Source organism: Bactrocera latifrons, unplaced genomic scaffold (genome assembly GCF_001853355.1).
Source record: "Bactrocera latifrons isolate USDA-ARS-PBARC rearing strain unplaced genomic scaffold, ASM185335v1 scaffold_63, whole genome shotgun sequence".
In the NCBI taxonomy this organism is placed as follows: Eukaryota; Metazoa; Arthropoda; class Insecta; order Diptera; family Tephritidae; genus Bactrocera; species Bactrocera latifrons.
In genome coordinates this window covers 271980-295278 of record NW_017537301.1, presented here as the reverse complement: position 1 = coordinate 295278, position 23299 = coordinate 271980, and the positions used below count along the sequence as shown (strand labels likewise).

The window sequence follows — 23299 nt, the reverse complement described above, 5'->3', positions numbered from 1 at the left end:
TAAACATAAACATTTTTACAATGCTCTATTATTTAATTATTAAATTTCATTTAATTTTTTTGTTGTATTGCATTCCAAGTTTTTAGTGTTTGTATACATTTACTTATTTTATTTTTAGCAATATTTTCGGCATCTTTACCACTTTTATTTTATTTATACATTTGCTTATTTAAATTTATTGTCAGAATTTTTTTTTTCAACAATAAATTTAGCGAATTTTCTTCACCATACATTCTATAAATCTTACCTTGACTCGTTAACGCTCCACACTTGGCCGAATGACTTGTTCTCCTGGGCTTCACGTTATTTTTTGTTGAAATCTTTTTAGCTACTAAACGGTGCCGTTCAAAGCGTGGTCGTTGCTACCTCAGTATACTGTGGTTGCTACCGCAGCAAATTCGAAATTACTGGCTAAATTTCGTTTTTACTTCTTTATATAATTTCCTTTTTGATTTTATTATCTCTGTGTATCTTTTGTTTAACTGCAATTATTGCAGAAATCGCTCTGTCTAGTATCGCTGTTTAGTAATTTTATTGCTTTTTGTTGTTGTATACCAACAACTCTATATAATATGKTTATTAATTATTTCGTACTATATTCAATATTTATATGTTAGCCGAAAGGCGACGAAGACGAGCGCACTGCGCGAGCGTTCACGGCGCTGAAAGTGGTTGCGCCAGTATATATGTATGTATGTATGTAACTAAGGTGCAGATTTGTCGCGATGTTTTTATATTTAACCCTGAGCGTGCTACCGCGTTTTTGTTCTTTCTCTCATATATCCTGATATGTATGCACATGTGTAACTTTTGGCGCACAATTTGCGATCTAATGTCGTCAAATTGCTTCAAAAACGATTTGGAATTTGTTCCGTAGAAGTGACAGCGCGAATCGTGCTTTGGTCTAGCATTAGTTGGCCCAGCCACATATGTATTTCTGGACAGAGATTTTTATGCGAGTCATTTGTATGTTTACGCGAAAGTGTTGAGAGCTTACTCATATCAGTCGTCAGCGTGCTTATGGAAATTTTATTAGACTCATAAGCGTTCGGTCTGTAAGAAAATTTCGTTTTTTTTTCTCTTTCTTCGAATTTATTGCACAACYATACATCTAGCAACTGTAAATTGTTTTATGTGTACATACATRYGTACATACATATGCATATAGGCATTTGACATACCGGTCTCTTCCGCTTTAAACTGCGAGTGTATTGCTGTTGCTGACACACACACTTACATGCATATATGTTGGTGTATTTATTTAGCTTTAGATAAACAAATAGKTTATGTGGCGTTTTATACAAATAACTGTAAAAAGTATATATTTGCGTTCTTATCATTGTTCATACGTGTATTCCACCCACTTCAACTTTAAAAAACGTTACTCAATTTCTTTGTGGGCTAAAAAGGGGCACGCATCCAATGCGTGCGTTCATGTGAATTTCGTTTGCCTTCATAATGAAAAATTCTATAATTATGCATACATACACATGCTATGTACATAATGCGTAGCTGTGTACGTCCGATCTGCGCACGGGACGGAGCCGCCTATTAGTGACTTTATGACGTCACTTGACACTAATACTTGAAAGTTCATAATTACTATCAATAAACTGACGCATATGACCCCGTGAGGTTAGGGCCCCAGTTTCTGTTTGATTTGATACGTCGGCGTTTTTCAAGATTCTGCATAGAATTGATTAAATTTTTTGGAAAGTTTTTTGATTGCCACAGGTTCGGCATGGATCAGCTGACTATTTGTCTTTATCAAACGAGAATTCATTCACTCTTCGAACACACAACTTTCAGTCGAAGTRCTCGCTGTTCTACCGCCTGCATACWTTGCTACAAAGACGGCGATTGTGTGTWATTTACACTGCCTTGAAAGAGTATGCAGAGACGCAGAAGTTTGCGTAAGCACGTGAGGCATGATTTGGAATTAAAATAGATGATAAAAGGCTATGCGGTAGTTTATAAATGATTTTTTATATAGAATAGTAGAAAAGAAATTTAAAGCTATAATATTTTTTAAGCCCACGGCACTCGACCCCATCAAACTAGAATAGACGTGAAATTTTTGTGTAATAATAACAGAAATCTYCACTTTTTTATTATAACCGGAGAGTCCAAGTGTAACCAGGTCCTTCAGTGCCTGGTTTTTCCAACGGAGTGGAAGTCGTTTCTCTCCCGGCTGGTACTGCTTCGAATACTCTCGCAGCTGGAGTGTTTTCATCATATTGCCTCATAATKCGCTGAACTATGTACTTATGTCAATGTCGTCGTATATCTCATACAGTTCATCGTTCCATCGACTGCGGTATGCGCCATTGCCAATGCACAAAGGACCATAAATCTTCCCCAGAATTTTTCTTTTCGCACCATGTATCAGGATGGGAATGATGATGGACTTTTAGGGTTTGGTCTTTGTTCGTTGAGAGAAGACTTTACATCACAATTGCCTACTCAGTCCGAAGTACTCTAAGTGTTGGCAACTTTCTTTAGAAGAACTTGAAAAGAATTCTTTCACATCTGCCAGGTAATTTTCGAAAAAAAAAAAATTGTACAGCATTTAAGTGTACRCATAATTTTCACGCTCACTGTCTATAAACATATTTAAAAATCATACCCGTTATTTGTCTGTATTTTTATTAGTGCCAGTTGTACATAATTTTGTTGCTATTTTGCAAATGTGATTTCACAAGTTCGTCAAAAAAATATTCATTTGGCGGCTAGCCAGGGAAGTGCGATTACTTGGCGCGGATGAATTTGCATATTTGCCGACAAAAGATTTGACAGTGAGTTTATGTACTCTGCTGAATGTACATGACTGGCGTCTATGTACTGTAAATAGCTGATTTCAACTACTTATTGATGAATATTTTTAGTAGTTAGTTTAGCAGCTTGTAGTGGAGGCGAAGCKGATATTTATATGCATTACTCACTAACCCATTCAGCTTCGCCAGACGACCACTGGCTGTTTGTTCGGAGCTGGCAGTGGGGAAGAAGATCAGAAAACGTTTTGTTATATAGAAATTATTCAGCTCACGCCAAGTCACGTTTTTACAATGTAACATTTTTAATACGACAAGTTTTTCCCCGACTTAGTCACTCCACAACGGAGCAAGTTTTTCGCCTGAATTTTTTTGAATCTAATGAAATTATTGTTACATCTTTCACAACGTAACATACACTACGAAGCATATAGTATATATAAAGTATATAGTGGTGTTACGAACTGTCACATTTAAGAGACTGCAAATGCTTTCGACAGGAGATCTGCATTTTTACAAAAGAACATTAACTAGACATTATTTATAATGGGCCGGCATTTTAAACTGTCCAAGTGAGATCCCTGACAGGATCGACTATTAAATATGGCTATCTTAGGCAGATTAGTCTCCATGTGCTGCTTAAAGGAATCAGCACGATTTCACTAAAGAGAAGTAGGGAAAATAAGCGAATATTGGARAAAAGTAAATTTGATAAGCCAAGAAAATGCGAAATCAAAAATTTCTATTGAAAGGAATGAAACTGCTTTTAAAATTTTTCGCGTAGAACGATGAGTTCGTTCAAATAATTTTTGTATACCTACCYATATTTACATACATATATAGAAAGTTAAATATATGTCTACATTTATCTCTTCAAAATATTATAGTATAATATATACAGGATTAAGAATTCCTTGCCCAATTTTGTTTCGCTAAATCTTGCACAGAGTGTATATATCTAAGTATGTACATATATTAAGCTTACAAACATACATGCATATATCTGTCTCTTATACACATCTAGATGTGTATAAGAGACAGATTTTGTTTCGCTAAATCTTGCACAGAGTGTATATATCTAAGTATGTACATATATTAAGCTTACAAACATACATGCATATATCSCGCCAGAATTTGGTTACTACTTGGTAATCACACAATGTATATTTGCAAAGGGTGATCCATTTCGAGATTCCCTACTTTTTTAAATACACAGAAATTTCAAATTTAATGAGAAATATTTCATATCATTCGAAAGAATATTGAATCGAAGCGGGATTGACGGAGAGACTTACGACTTCACATATCCCCGCAGGAAAAWGTCTAACRGTGTCATATCATACGATCTTGAAGAACAATTGGCCAGACAAAAATTCGAAATTATTTTCTCACCGAAGTATGCTCTCAATAAACACATTGATTTATGTGATGTGTGGGAAGTGGTGCCGTCTTGTTGAAATCAAATATTGGCGAGATCACAATCTTCAATTTCAGCCATCAAAGAATCAGTTAGCATGATAACGGTCACCATTGACAGTTTTCATATGCATATTTTTTAAAGAAATATGGACCGATGCTTTCACTGGACCACAAACCACACTAAACCTCTGCTTTTCTGGATGAAATGACAGTCCTTGAGTCTCTTCAGGTTTCTCTTCGTCCCAAATGCGGCAATTTGGCTTGTTTACAAGCCAGAAATGCGCCTCATCGCTGAACAAAATKTGGCACGAAAACGTCGGATCTTTTCGAAACTTTTAGAAGAGCGAAGCGATGATGCTTGAGAAGATCGGGCGCCTTCAGTTTTGCACGAGCTATATTTTRTACGCTTTTAATATAATATAAGATCTCGACGTAAACTGCGCCATATGCCAGTCCGAGTTGCTGCGAACGACGCCGAATCGACTCTCAGCACATCTTCGTGTTCACTCTCAGCTGCTATATTTTCTTCACTGCTTGTCACTGGTCTATTCGGTCGAATATTATCTAATTATGATTGTTGGGTCTCAAGATGGGTGATGGTGTTACGTATGGTACGCTCAGTAGTCCGATTATGTAAACCATAAGTAAGAACGTGAGTTTTTTAAAAAGTTGACCGCCAAAATGCCAAAAAAAAGGCTATTGAAAAAAGTACCTCTACTTCGATCACCCATTATTTACGTTTAGATTAAATATTGCTATTGTTGTATAARTAATATGACACATACTTACAACAAAAACACGCATTAAAGCAACAGATTCTTGTTTCTGTTGTGTCTACSAACATAAATTTCGAAAAATTCCCCGTTTTTATTAGGCTAGGTATTAGGTCTTAATTTTTATGTCATCGTTCTAAAATAAAGAGGAATTTTTTGCTAAAACATGCATACATTTCGTGTTGTCGGGACAGTAGGACGCGTTTATGGTTCATAGTSTCATCGAATAAATATTATATTAATAATAATACTAAAGCATAAATATGAACCMCAATCACAAGAAATAGTATACTTCTCTTCTCTTAAGCTATTCCAAATTGAGCGACCGATACGAAAGGCCGAGTGATTATGATGAAAAACTCGTGTCGGAAATACTTTATCTTCCRGTGGAATACTACTTTCCAAATAAAAATATTTTTTACGATTTATAATTATACTCGTAGCACAGGCAGGCAAAAATTAATGACTCTTCAAGTATCAAGTATCTACAGTCGCCGCCTAMAATCCGCCCCTTGACTTACCAAATACTTTGGTTCAAACATACGTCTTTAACTGTCATTAATTAATGGCATAATGATTGCACCGTTCGTAATCTTATCACTTCCTAAATCTTTCGCAAAATGCTTCATTCAAATCACGTTTCTAAAACATGTACCAAGGTGGATATAACACTTAATTCCCACTTGGGTACGTACGAGATAGTATGACATAATGCTAAACTTAAATGTCAAACACATTCAATAATATCTAAGTATTTTGCTTGATAGCTGATTTGATAGATATCCCTTTAGGAAATCGTCTATCTTAAAAGAACACTGCATATTTGAGTAAAGCTCTGTGTTATCTTGAATACTTTGAATTGAATAATATGGATTACTGTGTCTCGCATTTTTGAAAGAACACATTCGGCTTATGTTTCTCGAAAATTGTATTTTGGTGTACTCTAGTTAAAACACAGTGCTGATAACTATTGAACAATTAAGCGTGTCTAAAAAGCCTCTATAATATATGCAACGATCACTGACTTCCTACTTCATGGCTGAAGTAATAAGGCCACTCCGCCAAGTATCCATTTGGCKGGTCGTTCGCGGGTCTTTAAATTAAATGTCCACACATAGGTGCTGCCACGTAATCTGTAATTATTAAAAACTTTTAAAATTACTAAAATAATTAGTTAAAACTTTTATTCAAAAAATAATTTTTTTTCAAAATCTATCACATTTCCATACCTAAAATATAATATAACTAAGTCGCACACCCAATATATGCAATGCCGCCAAACGACTATGTTTTCATCAAATACTTAAACCCTTTACATATTAATCTATACAATATTAATCTCTTGGCATTGTCAGTATTCTCTACTATACTTATGTGATTATGATTAAAACCTCAAAATATACATATGTTGATGTGTCTTACCTTGTCTTGTATAGCGGGCACTCATAACAACGCTGCGATTCTTGTTTCTCCTGCACAATAGATTTTATATAAATGACAGGCATGGCACATAGCAGCTCCTTCGACGGCAATGGCACAATAGAATTAAGCTGACAATCCCAACTGGCGCCATCCAGGTAGAGCGCATGCACGAGTGCACCTTCAACTGGGGGYAATCTGTGCAGAATATGATGAAAATGCGTATAAAAGCGACAAAATTGTTSGCTCGTGAATGAAATCAGAGAACTAAATGGCTCTTTACAAAGTTATTTTTTTATTACAAATAGAGAAGACCTCTATTMCTTTTAAATTACAAGTAATATTATAGCTGTGTGGCTTATATCTTGTCTACTACATATTCGGTAAGAAGCATAAGTAGACAAGAGATTTAGTTTTTAACTTAAGRTAGAATTAAGCCAGTCAAATTTTAGACCAATAACAGGAATGGAACTATTTATCACAATTTTTTATCTTTTAATTGAATTCTCTCTCACAAACTACACTTACGATATGTCGTCCTTCTCCTTCTTCGTCACCTCACAATTGAGACACATTCGGTCCAAAGGCAAATCATGCTTGCGTGCACTTTCTTGCATTATGGCTGTGAGAAAGCTTTGTGGATTGAATAAACCACCGATCCAAATKGTGCAGGGTAGCTTAAAATCATTAAGCCAACTCGACAATTCTTTTATGCGATGTAGGAGATCAGCATACCAACTTTGCAGGCCTAACATACTGGGGTAAGCTAATTGTGCCCAAGCTGACGGTACGGTATCGTAGAAAATCGCGTGGTCTAGTCGTTCCATGTCAGGCGTTATGGTAAGTTCGCCCTTCAAGCCCAACAGCAGCTCGCGTAAAGATCGCTTTATTTCGAATATTAAAGCGTTCATGCGTTCGCACTCTTGCAACGCGACCACGACGAATGGCGTCTTACGATCTACGCGATTCAGTAAAGCCTGCAAATTGAATTCATCTTGCATTTTATCCAGAAAGTCCTCACTCATGATCTTGACAAGCTCTTCACGTGGAGCGCTACAATTCGTACTAAGCTCAGATTCACGTGGTTGCAATTCAAATATTGTCTTGAGAAGTTGCTCGGATGCACTTGTTAGGAAACCGATTTCGGCATTTGCATGCAATCCGTAAAGAACGGGAGACTCTGCTGGTAATACTTCATCGATGTAACTGTGATAGCCTTGATAGTCGAGATTGGGTGGTGCATGAAAACCTGGACATAATTCAAAATCGCCATCGATCAATTCTTGTTGTAGTAACTCTTCGAGATATGTGCGACAGAGACGACGATCCCAGTCATCAGTAATATGACCGCCGTACATAATTTCGCCAAAAAGATAACGTAGATCCTCCCACGGTATGCGGCAACTGCCCTCYAAATAATTATGCAAGACATTGGCGGATATCATAAGATCGCTAGTATTGAAGGGATAAGATTTATTCCAGCCCTGTGGTCCGAATTTACAACGCTCACCCGAAACGGCATGAAAGTAGCAAAGCGCAAAGAGTATAGCTTTGAATTCGGCTTCTTGTGTGCAAGTTTCTAAAGTCTCCTGTGAAAAGTTATCCCAAGCTTTGTGCAGATTGGCTGCCATTCCCGACGGTGGTTCATTCACTATTTTCAGCGACGACTCAAGTATACCCTGTGGAATGACATGGTATTCGGGATCTGGCGCTGGCTCGGCACTGATGAACAAACGAAAACTAGATTCATCGCTGTCATCATTTGTCTCGCTCTCTGTAGCAATACGTTCGATTAATTTTTCCAGAGAAGGTAGCCAGTTGACGACTAAGTGTATATTTTGCAAAACGATCCAGTGTTTTTTGCTCGTCAGAGCATTGGTTATGGCGGCTTCCGCTAATTGTTCCTGCCCTTGTCCCAAGGATATGTTAATTAGCGTATCCTGGTCGGCACGAAAGCCTAGTTGTTGGCCCAGAAGCTCCACATCGCGTATGGRATTCACGCCAGGTGAAAGTATAAATAAGACCGGTGTGTGGGCATTGATTTCTTTGTAGATCTCGGTAAGCGTTGATGTCGGTGTTTTAGTGTAATCCTTGCCCATCGTSAGCTCCACAAATAACCTGTAGAGAAAACTTTTTAACATCTCGTGTAAAGATATAATGTCAGAAGGTTAATATTTGTATATTTACCTCATTGCGTACARCATCCTGTCGGGACGCAGAGCTCGTATAATACAAAGCTTCTGCAAAGGCGAACGATACTTCCATTCGCCAGGAAATTGTTCTCTTTCCGGCGCCGCACTGGCAAGAAATTTATTCCAACGCTTTGGATAACTCTCCAGGTCCTTGTCAATACCGTAGAAATGTTCAATTCCMCCTAATGATTTTATGCCGCCCCAAGCTTTGCGGCTAACAAAGTCCAAAGGGGACAGTGAGTTTGGGTCATGTGGAAAGCGCAACAGGAAATCAAACTCATCTTTGGAAATTTGTCCGGCCGCACTTTGAATACGCAATATCATATGCGAGGTGAATGTCAATTTATCGGCTTCGAAGAGACCCCGCATYGTAAAGACGAACGTCTGCAGCGTGATAGCGCCGACCARGTTCTGAACTCGTCGCTCGTGATTTTTACTCTTTGGTGCCGTGGATATGGCTTTCTTAAAAACATTCATAAATGATTTTAGCGAAAATTTATAAATTGGATTAATGCGACTCAGATCGGTCAGCACGAAGTAAAGTATAGCGGCACGTTTCGCCGCTGCACGATACATATTACGCGCTTCGTCAATTTGCGCACTCGTTATGAGCGCCTCGCGCACCTTCAGTTCAATCTCGTCCACAGTGTGCTTGGTCGCCTCCAAGTTGATCACGAGCGCATGATCATCCAATACATTCGTGCTGGCTGTAGCTAAACGTACCAGGAGTTCATCTTCTAAGGCTTTCAGTGAAATTTTGAACTTATTCTGCTGTACCGTTACGTCGATCTTCATTTGCTCCAAATCGGGTCGTTCGATTTTCACAACCTCAGCGAGCAACTGCTCTTCCAGTCCATCTGGCGTGACGGTAAAGTTGATGAGTGTGGTTTGTGCTTGGATTTCGGGCTTGTAATGTGGATTCGGTAGTTTTGTGTGCAGCAGCAAACGAAAGTTTACGTTAAAATCCATCTCTTTGCCGCCGAYGCGTATGTAGCGTCCCTTCTTAATTAAAGCTCGACTAAGTAATGGCTCCAACACTGTATCGATTGTTTCGCCAATTTGCTCGATCAAGACAGTATCGCCGTTGTTCATCGATTTTTCCAACACATCTAAGAAGCCCTTTTGATTCAAACGTATTATGACCAGAGCGTCTCCGTAGCGATTTTTTATCCATTTGATGCCTTGACTGTGAATATATACAATATGGAACTCTGGAGTTTGTTTACATACATATATTAATGTTTCAGAAAAAAGTTGTAWTGTATTCGAGTTTGGCAATCTGCATAGGTATTTGGAATTGGTTTATAATGGGGGATCCAAGGAGAGGCACTTTTTCTAACAGACTATTTCGACAGATCTCGTGTCAAGCTGTCATAATATTTTCTTTCAGTATTGCTTGRCATTTCATAATGGAAAGACTTACGGCTGAGGACGTTTACGTTTCGAGCGCTTCGCTCAACTTATGGTCAACATAATCAGCCTACTGAACGTACTATAGTGAGGAAAATATAGCAGCCGTAGCTGAGCGTGTACAYGAAGACCGCGGCGAGTCCATTTAGTGCCGATCGCAGCAACTCGGACTGACGTATGGAACGTCAAGATCTTAAACTGMAAACGTACAAAATAGAGCTTGYGCAAAAACCGAAGCTGATCGACATTCCTAAGCTACATCGCTTCACTCTATGGCCTCTTGAAGAATTCTAAGAAGATCCGATGTTTTCAAGCCAAATTTACCGAGTTCATGTGATATCACATTGTTAGACTTTTTCCTGTAGGGATATATCAATCCCGCTTCGATTCAGGCCTTGGAACAAAACATCACGCTTGTCATTCGAAAGTAACCTGTCGAAATGCTCGAATGAGTAATCGAAGATTGGATTCAACGGAAGGACCATTTGAGACATAGCTGAGATCAACATTTGAACGAAATAATCTTCAAAAAATAAATGCCAAATAGTGTTCTTGCGAATTATAATAACATTTTTTATTAAATTTGAAGTTTCAGATTTTTTCTCTAAAAAGTAGGGAGCCTCGAAATGGATCACCCTTTACTAATACTCACAGCTGCGGATCTATCATAAGTGGCCAGCGCGTGGAATGTGTTAAAATTGTTGCATTCTCCGTCGACATACGATCCACCGGAAGTCCCTCATTGTTCCAAGTCGCGACCTGTGCATCGTCCGTGAGCAGTGTCAGCGGATCCACACCAATTGTGTACGGCACCRTGGACTATTAGRAARTAATAAAGATAAAAMAGGAGCAAAAATCAGCACGTTCCACAATTAACAGTCTTCATATAAGCGCAGATTTTTTCAATATACACATTCTTACCTCAATTTTAGCAAAAGTCGTCATCCACATCTTCTGCTGAAGCTCCTCGCGATAGCGTCGCGTAAAGCAGCCAACATATGACAAGAAGGAGGAAATTAGCAAGATATCTCCAGGTAGTGTACCGATTTTCGCTTGTAAGCTGCTTATTGACGAYGACAAAAAGCGGYAGCGTCAACGTYARCGATCGCCAGGCGCCCGTAGAGCAAGCAAGGAAAAAGGATGAAATCATCATATATATTATGCATGTGTATGTGTATATGCCAGTATAAAAGTCAAGAAAAGTGTCGTCCACGAAGACGGAAGTCAAAGTTAATGCGCTTAAGCAAAGGGAAATTGAAAAAATAATGACCTGCACCTTAAGCAAATGGCTCTTGGCTCACGGCTCACGGCTCCCGGCTGATGGCTGATGGACGATGGCTGATGGCTGCTCGTGAGCGCCGTCACCGGATACATTGTTGCRAGTTTGCATGAATGCATTTTCTCTATGTACTATTTTTCGTGTAATCTACGCACACACACACAAGCACATATACGCTTCGAAGCAGCGCTTTTATTGCCATTGAAGAGATATTTCATGTATGCTTTTGATTTATGAATTTTATTAAAGCAAAGCTTTGATTATAAATTATTTGAAGTTTTTTGTGTTGTTATTAATGTTTATTGACTTAACTTCTAATTCAAACGTTGTCGTGTGCATCCAAGTCATCTGAGCACGCACACACACATAAATAATCATAGAGGAAATCTGCTTCAGTCTAAGCCATTTTGACGCCAAAGTTATGCTCAGCTCGACAACATGTGCAGACGAGCAAAGAAACTGTTGAGCACTTGACTGAGCACAGCAAATAAGGAATATCAAATTTAATCAAAATTGTTTCGAATAAACATGTTTTCTAATATTCTKAAGATGCTCGATTTGGTTTAATTAAAATTTCGYMAGTTATTTCATTAAACAGCAACTTGAAGCTTTCGTCACTTCAGTTAACTCTGCTTAGATAACGGCTGCTTTGGATGAGCATTAGAAGTAATGCTTTTGACAATATCATATAGATTTGTAGGGAGATATATTTCTCAGACTTTAATAAGTCAGATAAACTTATAGGTAGAATAATATCACTAAAATTCTAGCATTTCGCAGTATCCTAAAAGTATACAACTTGTTTTTGGAAATAATATACTGACACTACAGTAAAGTTGTCGGCTGTCCACTTGTTTACCTTTGCACTGACTCCTTCCAACGTAYATTCTCATTAGCAAGACCGTTGATGAGGCGATGTGCCAGGTCTATAGTGAATGCGGTTTTGTCCGCCTCACGCTGACACATCTGCTTCGCTGMTACCGCTTCCTCGAACTCTGCCTGTATCTCAGCGAGCTTCATTTCCAATTCCTGGATTTTGAACTTTAAGTATTGCAGGCGTTCGCGTGCCTCCTGTAATTCCTTTTGCGAATCTTGCAAAGCTTGTTGCTTGGGACCGACAATGAGAAATACTTGATGGTAACGATGCAGATTGATAACCCAGGCGCAGAGACCAGCTGCAGCTACTGATTTTTGCACTACCTTCTCGGGACTGAATTCGGGATCCTACATAAGCAGCACAATTATAGATGTATAATTGAAATGCCAAACTCCCGCMCTTACCTTCAAGTACTCTTGCAGYACTTCAATAATATTTGGATGTATATTGTCCTTATTATAGTTCACCAAGTCGTATAGAAATTGGTCGACGCGTACCATCATTAGTTTGGACGCCTTCCAGCTGCGATCACGTGGTATTTTACCATTTTTAGCGAGTAAAACCATTACAGCGGCGCACACATTTACCACAGCCTTCGGTGGTGAGCCGAACGACTTTAGCTCGGTGAGATTATTCTTATTTAAAGTATTTAGCGCGGCCTGCGCAGCTACAAGTGCTGGCTCCGCCTTGCGTAGATCCTCCTCACACAATTTGGTTTTCATGCAAACATCTTCTTCAATGATTCTGACGCGTTGTTCCTCCTSCGAGGCTGTCGACTTCTCGCGCTTCACCTTCTCACTCTCGGCGCTGACAATGACGATCAGTTTATCGGCAGCGGCATTCTTTGCTGCTAGTTGAACCTCCTGAATGGCCAGTTGGTTCTATCATGATAAGATAATGTTGTTTAAGTGGTTAAAAAATCCCAAAAAAAAAAAAATATATATATCTAAGTAGCGTACATATAATAAAAATGTTTCTCCTCAGAGGTATTAAACATAAGTCGTAGAGAATCTATTAAAACTGCCATTTCATTCAGAAARGAAAAACGATTTGGTGTGGTTTGTGRCACAGGGGAATCATCGATCCATATTTCCTCAAAAATARTGCCGGTGAAAATGTAAAYRTTATCRTGTCATGTAACCGACTGACCGATGACTGAAATTGAAGTTCGTGATCTCGGCGACATTTAGTTCCCACAAGACGGCGCCACTTTCTACACTTCGCATCAGACAATGAATTTATTGAGAGCACACTACGTTTTGCGTAATAATAATGACAAGCAGATAAAGTGGAGCTCGCTAGTTTAATAGAGATTCAGAGAGATCATGCGAGGCATTCATTCACTTTATGGTTTCATCACTTTGCCTTTGATACCGCACAAGTTACGTTTTGAAAACCATGCTCACGTGCTGCAAATTTATTTACCGTATCATGCTGCTACGGCCAATTCACTTTTCCAACTATACATTGCAACGAATTTCACACATAGAAAAATGTTGGAGAGTAACGTTACACATCGCACTTAGTCGCGTAGACAACTCAATTACGAGGAMTAATTGAAAAGCGGATGGTCGATTGTCCACTCAACTGGCTGTCCAAAGCATACAATTTCACACGCAATCGTATTTTTCTTTGTGTGCTTCGCTTTTGTGAAAGCGTGTGAGATCGTATATGAGGGTGTGTGTGTTTGTGTAAACTGTGTGAACTTTCCTACCTTCAGTGCGTCCACTTGACACGCACACTCCGCCAATTTAGACATGCCGCTCTGCAAGCGTTGAATGCGCCCGGCATGCTCGCTGTTCTTCGCCACCAACAATTTGCGATAGAGGAAAATGTATTCGAGAAAGGTTTTCGGTGTTGTGTAGTTAAAACGTTTTTCGTTTTGTAAATAAATTTTCGAAATCTGATTGACTGTGTGATGAACGTAGGCCATAAAGCAACCGATAGGCTTCACCATGTTGCGCTGCAATGTGCGACATGTCGACATTGAGGGGATGCCGAAGGAAAATCARTAAAAGTTAAGAGACAAAGTGTACAGTTAAAYGGAAAAGAAGTTATATGTGTTGTAGTATTTGAGCTCACAGGTAAAATGCGCTGCTCGATTTCACTGAGGAATTTCTGCGAGACCGACTCCAAGGCTATTTTTGGCCATTCATGAAACCAATCGATGCTGGCGCGACTAAGAATGGCCGGAAACTTACGTGCGCGTACACGTAATGTCTGACCGACTGGTGAGAAGCAGAGCACTACTTTTAAGAGCCGTCTAACTTTGTCGATGAAAAAGCGCCAGCAATTCTCTTTGGTGTCGAGTGTGCCGGTTTGTTTCACTTCATTGCGTATACCATTGACAATTGTATCCAGTTGATCCTCGTTGAAGAGCTCTGGTATCTCGCCCGAGGCTAAAAGATCATTGATGAGCATTAGCAAAGATTCTTCTGGTATTTGCGCGTCGGACATTAGAAACACCGAGGCTACATTTTTGAGACCAACTTTCATGTATAAAGCGGCGAATTCTTCTYTCAGATTTTGCAGACCAAAACCACGTTTAAGTTGTATTTGAAATACGCTTAGCGACGAAATGAACGAGGCGAGCCGTGCGAGTGTCTGTTTACCCGAGCCACCGACACCGATTAACAAGGCATTTCCACGTGGACTCTCCAGTATGCGATTAATGCTGAAAGTTTTTATAAATACAGTTACTTGGTGAGAAAAGGTCAAACTTTGAAAGACATACCGGCAAACATGTATCATAGCRTCTTCGAACATCACCAAGTTCATATAGCCTACGATCTCATTGTAGTTAGCCTGCGCTTCCATCAGCAATTGATGCAGCTTATCCCAGCTACGTAGCGGCATGTACTTCTGATCCACAAGCGATTGCGCAAAGTGGCTGTAGATAAGTGGTTCGGCAAATACGAAGTCTTCATCGAAATCCTCAAAATCCTTCTTGAAGATATCGCGTATGGTAGCTTTGAAAGCTTTGATGTCGTACTGATCGACCAGACGATCATGGTAGACGCGGTAGGCCTCGTGCACGTAAAGACGTATCAAGTCGGCGGGTTTGCTGCAGATTGTGCCGYTGTTAACCAACATTACACCGCYAGCTTGGTCAGTTGGTACACCACAGCTGTACATCAGCCCCTGATAGATGTTGGTGAGATCACGTAGATTGAATGCGTAGTGGAATTTCACCGCAGTCGGGAAAAAARCACATTCCAYGCGACGATGCAAGGCGATACCTACTTGTACCAATAATTCCGCGATRCTTTTGAGCTCCYTGCTGAACGAGTTGTAGGGGTTCTCCAAGTGACTGCGTAAAATTGTGCCGAAAATGCGTTGCAGTGTCTCCTCGCTGGGTGTGGGCATGGMAAACACTGAGAAGTGGCGTTGCAAGCGTGGATCGATTGTGAAAGAGCCAGCTGTGGGGTTCATGCAGGCGACAAACTGACAGTGACGTATATCCTTTAATTGCAGACGCTGACGATCGTACCTGTTGTGAATAGCAAAGCTGTGGCCTAAGACATAATTTTTATTAGTATTATTCTTGACACGTTTCTCACCACTGTCTGTAGTCCATGAACTGTCGTATTATCGTGTGCGGCTGCACTGTGCCATACACATCCACCTCGGGCATATTGAGATCGTTAATGAAGTAAATGAGATGTCGATTTGCACCACTCGGTGCATAGCAGCGTCCTGTCTTCTTTTCCAATGGACGTTCGAGGATTTTTTGAAATATCTCCGAAGTGGTGTAGTAGTTGAAATATGTCGTCTGCACAGCTATGTTACGAGGTCTGCTCGACATTAGCTTTGGTCGTCTTACGCCCACCGCTTGCCTTTCCATTAAGCTATCAACATCGTTCGCGCCGAGCTCATTCTCGTACAGACTGAAAAGTTCACGAAAAATTGCGCTCTTCCCACAACCAGAATTTCCCACCAACATGCAAGGGTATCTGCGTTCGATGAGCAATTTCAGAAAGTATGTCAATCGCACCGTTTCCGCCGTGTGCACGAGCAAAGACTGCGCGAGACGAAACCAAATTGTGATAACAACGAGTATGTGTGTGTGTGTTTATATGTGTGCGTACCTGTATTGGCATTTCGGTATCTATTGACTCGATTTTTCGCTCTGCCGCCAATTCCGTCCAACGACGAAATTTGTTTGTACGCACATCCAGTTGGTAATCGAAAATGGAATCTTGTGTCGGCAATTTGACATCCTTGAATTCGCTTATCCACCATTTATGGAATTCGCGTCGCCAATCGATGATGTGGTCTTGATGCAAAGCTGAGCCGAAACCCCACATTGTTGCATAGATGAATATCAATTCGATTGAGAGGTCAAGGGATCCGCTTGTGGCTTCACTGGGATTAACAAGGTTGTGTGTTGTGACGTCGATTGCTGCTTCGGCGAGTTTATCAGCCTACATTGAAATATGAAGATATTTCATRAGTGAAAGCGGAAGTCAAAATCAAACGAGATATAATTTTATTAGAAAACGTGAATGGCTTAATTTGAAATTTCGCATAAAAGACGCGTCGTTCGTCACCTCCTCCAGATCGCTTGGGAAAGAAGGTGAGTGAAGTCTCTCCAAGCATTATTACTACTTCTACTTTTTGGTTGATGAAACTCTGTTCAAAATTCAGACGTGACGTAGATGCYATACGATTTACCTGGTTAAGCAAATGTAGTAGGCTCTCGAGTAAGTGACAAGTCATTTGTATCATAGCCATTTCGCTAATKGGCGTTGAACGTYGGAATGTACGATGCCTAGTCATTAAGCTGGGGAAATACTTTTCAAACAAAGTGGTTAGAGTACCTCGCTCTATAGGGTCGTTCCGCGTTTCTATCCAAGAAAGTACATACCTAAAGCAATAATGATACAGCAACACTCAAAATATTTGGTAATATGTAGTTCTAATGTTACTTACGGTGACCAACCCATATCTTGCGGATTGATATACAAAATACCAGCACGAGAAACTGTAGCCGGTGTGGCTGCCTTAAGGTGCCCAACCTCGAAGAGTAGACGCATTTCGCKCTTCAGTGTAATCCGTTCGTTGCTTGCAAGGGTCAATATTTTATTGTCATCCATTAGAGTATTCAAACTTTCTATCCACATTGGGTCGATGTCGCCATCGAGCACAATCCACTTAGGACTCCCGGCAGGCAAATTTGTCTGTTCACGCATTATTGATGAGAAYAGTCCATCTTTCCATTCACGTGTTGTCGAGTTTACGACACCGAAGAGCTCGTCATTGGATAAGGCTTTCGGGTTAAGCACACTACAGACGGGTTTTAACTTCTGTATGCGATAGGTTTCAAGTAGCGTTTGCCAAATTTTTGTTTTTCCAGTGCCAGTGTTGCCGACTATAAAGACCGAATGTCGTACGTCCAACAAATCTTGCAATTGTACCACCTTCATCAGAAAGCCTTCCTCAGGTTGTAGCTTATTTTCATTGACGGCACGTCGTATAGTCTTTTCAAAGTCAAAGATGCGTTTGCGTGGTACATCCAACGTGGGAAAGAGATCGCCAATAAGTCCCATGAATATGGAAACGTCTTCGGTCACAATTTTCGGTATGTTAAAGTCTCGCAAGGCACGCATGAGTACCTAGACAATAGCGTAAAACTTATTGAAAAGAAGTTGTGAAAACACTTATATGGSAGACAAACCTGATCCTCTGGACGACTGTGATCGTCTCGCTTCAAGGTGCCTGCCACCACCAACACGGACTTGATGGCGCGCAAACCCCAATCATAGTGGTCTTGCTTGGATAAAAGCTCACGACATAAGGTATACAGTGTTATGAACTTACGTGCAAGTATGCGGGCATCTTGGAACCCCTCTGCCATAAGCATAATTTCACAAATGAGTGCAAAGTCMGGCACAACCATAGCACATGGACGAAAGAGCGTCTTCAAGTTTTCAGGCAATTCAGTACGYCCGGCRTAACCAGGATTGAGTGTAATGAAGATACCAACAGAAGGTACTAAAGCGATGGACTCYCCCATAAATGTGAACCGATTGCGATGCATCTGCGTAGTGAAAGTTCACAATTACTATYGGTGAGTTTAATTTAACGGAAAAAATCCATACCTTGATTGCGTCTTGTATAGTTTTCACCTGTACGGCTACAACTGACAGCACCTCCACCGCTATGCGATTGAATTCGTCAAAACACCCCCACGCTCCAGTCTGCGCTAGACCCTTGTAAATGTTGCCACATGATTTGTAGTCCATTTGTTCGGAACAGTTGAACACATACACCATCATGCCAAGTGCGCGCCCCAAATCTTTGGTGGTCTCAGTTTTGCCAGTGCCGGCTGGTCCAGCCGGTGCGCCSCCCATCACAAGGTGCAATGACTGTAAATGACACGATTTGAGTCAAATCTTTGTTCAAAGSTACTATAYGAAATATATATGTAGGATTTTCTTGGAGCTTATTGTTAATGGATAATTTAATGGGAACGTGACAGTTCYCCTTAATCCATAATCCATAATCCATTTACCTGCGTCAAAGTTATGTAACAGCGATCCGTCAACGGTGTAATTACTAAACGCGAAGTATTGCCGAGATATTCATAGGCATAGCGGAATTCCGCATCGCAGATGTTCGCAAAACAGTCCTCGTCAGCTGCTGCTGGTCGGTGCTCTGCCTCGAGCATGGCATCATCCCAGCGATGTCGTAACTGACTTTGCCATTGAAAAGCCAGCGCATTATCTATTTTAGCCTGTATAATTTTTCCGACTACATCACGCGAATGCACATCGATTGTGCAGACGGTCATTATCTTCTGACGATCGCCGGGTGTGAGTTCGCCCAACAGTAAGTTGATGAGTGAATTCAGTTGCGTCATCTGTCGTTTGTGGAGCTCTTTCATGGCGGCTTCGTAACCCTCATCCATCCAAGCAAATGCACGATTCACATCGGTTGCCCAAGCTATTTGACTGCAACACAAAGCGACCTGTGCGGGCCACTCATGCAGCCACGATTCACGTGACCGATTCACTTGTGCATGTAGGGCGCGCCGAAAGAGTTCATGTAAAGTGCTGCGCATCTGAAAGATGACACCATTCAACCATAACTCCACACGCTCAGCACATTTTACATGCGGCGCGTCTTCGTTCCTAGCTGCAAAYCGTACATATTCATCGTTYTCCTTCGAATACATTCCAATCGCATGATACGGTCCGTCTTCAGCGCCCAGTTCGTATTCCAGTCGCAGTATGGAGTCRAATAGTTTGATGAGATGTCGGTCAATTACGCGYGGACAATTACCATTTGATAGTATATCGAGTAGATCCACAGCGGATATGAAGTAGAAGCGTGGAAACACCAAACGTTTAGTCTCCAAGTAATCATTTAAAGCCTTCTCACATACTGCCAAGCGTTGCTGTAACGCAGCTAACGTCTTGAAAATATGTTGGCAGTGTAGCACGATCTTCATGGCAATGCCGATATGTATAACCTCGTTTAGAAGTTGCGTGAATTCGCTGTCAAGAATCTCAAAGTTGGCTGCGTCTGTAGGCAATTGCGCTCGTATGTCGGCAGTGCCAATGAAAATCGCCTCCAAATAAACCCATTTACGTTGCACCTCGAACCAACTGCCAATCAACGCATCAATATCATTGAGAATACGCTGCCAGTGGCTTAGCTTATCCAACAGGTACTCAATGTTCTTGGAAGTCGCGATATTCTGTAGCTGCATTTGATTATCATCGAGCGTCTCCATTAGCTCTTCAGAAACCTTAAGCAATTGCACCTCTGTGCGCCGTTGATGTTGCTCCGTTTCGAAGCTCATGCGCGTCCAAGTGATTTTGATTTCATCTAACACTTTGGTCACCGTCATTTCCTTGACTGCGCGATCGACGGTATTCTTAATTTCTTCTTCGTGCTGATGCAGCTTCAATTGAAGTAGTTGCTCGAGGGATGTACTTTCATTGCTTTTGACAGAGAGCTGAATGGGATAATATGAAATTTTCAATTCCTACGGCTTGAAATTACAAATTTATAATTCGAGATATGAGTGGGAGAGTTAGGTTAGATTCTTATATAAATCATTCTTGCTCATCAAAAGTTAAAATTTTTTCAGTGAGCTAAATAATCTCGCCAAATTAGAGAATAAAAGACAAATAAATAAAGACTTAAGGTCTATGGTGCACTCTCCTAAGCCATAATGACTCACTAAGCCCCACCATATTGATAAATTCCAACATACTGCTAGTGGCTATTGAGGCGATGTGATTTCTATTTGAAAACATGGATCCAAGGGCCTTATCCTGATCTGAAGGCTRCTGTGCTGGCAATTTCATAGTCAGATCCGGCAATTTGCACAGGAAGATAGGCTAATGTTATACGGATATAAGTGCTTCTTGAGCTCACAATGTAGGTTKCGGCAGGTAGCTTGGGTTTGTCTCTTGTGTKGTTGATGACATATTTMAACCTGCTTAAATACTTGGCATGGCGCATGCCTTTGAGTTGTTGCTAATATCTATCTCTGCCTACTTCTCCCTCTAGTACGAGGACCCATTGTAAGAAGGGTTCAGATCCAACCATGTGAGTAGATGCTGCGGGTGAGCTCATCAGCCAATTCATTGCCGGCTATACCTTCGTGACCGGGCATCCAGATAAGGTGAATGTTTTGTTAGACTGTTCACCCGTTTTCTACACTTTTGCACCAGAGATTTCCAGTGCTGCCGTACGGAATGTGCGCATGGCCGAATGGCAGATGCATACAAGTCATTGAGCAGAKACTGTCCTTGAATTCGCATATTTTTGATAGCGGATTTCAATGTTAGTTGAAAGACAACAACAATGCTCCATAACAGGTTGTCGCTCTTTTTGTGACGAGACTCATCCTAGTATCATCTACGGCGGTTTCAGCTATTTTGGTGTGTAGTACGGTCTTTATCCATCTGCAYACCGATGCTGCCATGTCATAGTAGCTTAAACAGTTTCCAGTATYTCGGGGCAGACGACATTGCTAATATTATACTTAGACGGTACTTAGATAAAAAGATTTGTCTTGAATTTTTTGTTGAGATAAAAAAACTATCAATAATTCATGAACAGCTTTGAAAAGGTCTCTAGAAATATTATCGAGATCGGAATAACTCTCAGCCAATATAGTCACTTYCTATTTATGTGTTCTTTTTCTCAATTCTTTTAAACGGGTTAGAATTTTTTTYCAAGTTCGTGAAGTTATCTTTGTCAATATTGATATTTTAACTTTTGATGAGATAATTAACATRGGATCTTAAGGGCAACTGAGTAGCTCAGAGTTAGTTTTTCGTTTTAATAGATATATTTTCATTCAGCATTTCAATTATGAAGAAATACACTATAAGTTTATATTTTCGTTCCATTTTCTGAATTYCTTTATATGTACAGAGTTTTCATTATTAAGACAAGGTTTGTTAATAACTCGCTCTCCGTAGGTAGTGAAAATTATACGTCTGGGTCATTGAAAGTACATACTAGAAAGAGAACATCTTTGAATTTTGGTCCTTATCCTAATGAGGCTAAAGAAAAACGATGTCAAGATCCCATGTCAAGACAAKGGAATAACAGCTGAGTATCAGACAGTAACTGCTATATAACAGAGCATTTAATTTTAATTATATTTTCCTGGAACAATATGAACTTATAGCTTAGTATAGGCATATCTATATCGAAGCCAACTTAAAAATTAGAGAAATTACTTGAAACAGTAAAAACTCACAAAATTTTACAGACATTAATGTTGTGTTGTGATGTGTGCTATAAACACGCATACTTATAAGTTGAAATGATTATAATAAATTTGTAATTATTGAATGTACTCGTAAKAATGCATGTACAAAAGTAAATATGCACAGACGGAGCCTCAGGTAATGAACACTGATTTGCAGCATGATTTACCAAATTAATTTAAATTTAATTATTATTTGTTGTGAAATGCCAGGTGCAAAGCAAAAAATTGCTCAGCSATTTATCAGATACAGAAATATTCTATATACTGGCCAATGTCAATATACAAGTACATATGTTGCTTGCTTCATTAATATATTACTTATACGCAGTGGAATTCAGACACAATAAGTGCAAAATACTTAGGAGATTTGGTGCTAAAGCATATTTCAACTATGAATCCATAGAATTAATGAATATTAAAGATAATCTTATAAGGGTTGTTTGATAAAATAATTGAAGATTGGCAATTGCAGATGAATTTTTATCGGAATCGTTTTCGATAAGTTTTTGAATGAATATTCTAAATGAACTCACACATATGTATGTATGAACACATCTAGCTAATGGTGGTCCAAAAATGAGGCGAAATCGAAAAAGCGACGAAAGTTGTTTAAAACTCAAAGTGACTCTAATCCGGTTTTTGATTACCCTGATGTCGTTCATCCTGAATTCATAATCGTATCGTCAAATGATCAATATGGAATATTATTTGATCGCTTTGGAGCGTCTTTGTGAAAGAGTTTTTTGTAAATGACTGTATTCGTGGGCAGAAAATTCATATATTTTYCACAACGATAGTGTGCCGTTACATTCTTGCACGATTGTGACTGACACGAAACGAGAATCGTCACTCAACCATTGTATTCGCTAGATTTTATTCCTTTCGGCTTTCATCTGTTTTCGAAACTGAATGCGGAACGCGCTATGAAGGCAATCCCAGCCGAAGCTTCTACAAAATGTATGGAAAATTTAATTAAGCAATGGCATGCTTGTATTTGCTCAAAGGAGTCTATTATGAAAGCGATAATAAAGAATTATTTAAATAAGTAAAATAAGATTGTCCATAATACTCTTCTTGAGTTAAGAATGTGAAAATTAAACAGTTTTAGAGAAACGAGCAGGTGCATAAAAAAAAAAAAAAATAAGAGAGCACATGTCAGTAATAATATTAGATATACTATATATGATGTCGCTGATATACTACTATGAGCAAAAATATTTTAATTTRTTTTAAATTTCGCGCGAAAAAACATTTGTGGCAACATTTTTTTCTAGGTTGGTAGACTATCAGGGACATCTGTGCCAAATCTCACATCACAATAATTGCGAGTGTTTAGTATAAGCTTGTTTTTCTGAAGTACATAACGTGCAACCGGCGATTTTCACGATGAGTGAAATTATTGAACAAGGAAGTTCTATTA

The 23299-nt window shown here is 39.7% G+C and overlaps 2 protein-coding genes across 2 annotated transcripts in view; both read right to left on the bottom strand.

Moving 5' to 3' along the window:
* The window catches only part of LOC108975263, a 3654-nt gene extending 3052 nt beyond the window's left edge, over positions 1-602 (bottom strand). Inside the window, exon 1 of the mRNA XM_018943622.1 lies at positions 248-602. The gene's annotated coding sequence lies outside the window, so the exon portion shown is untranslated. The remainder of the gene's footprint in view (positions 1-247) is intronic.
* A 5394-nt stretch (positions 603-5996) lies between these two features.
* LOC108975218 (dynein beta chain, ciliary) overlaps positions 5997-23299 on the bottom strand; it is a 50400-nt gene continuing 33097 nt past the window's right edge. The window contains 18 exon segments of the mRNA XM_018943566.1: positions 5997-6096; positions 6386-6580; positions 6911-8500; positions 8570-9760; positions 10637-10803; positions 10906-11044; positions 12123-12487; positions 12545-13021; positions 13855-14088; positions 14223-14814; positions 14875-15630; positions 15701-16161; positions 16229-16545; positions 16790-17007; positions 17073-17755; positions 17818-18180; positions 18242-18508; positions 18655-20103. Coding sequence (XP_018799111.1) covers positions 5997-6096; positions 6386-6580; positions 6911-8500; positions 8570-9760; positions 10637-10803; positions 10906-11044; positions 12123-12487; positions 12545-13021; positions 13855-14088; positions 14223-14814; positions 14875-15630; positions 15701-16161; positions 16229-16545; positions 16790-17007; positions 17073-17755; positions 17818-18180; positions 18242-18508; positions 18655-20103 — 9564 coding nt within the window.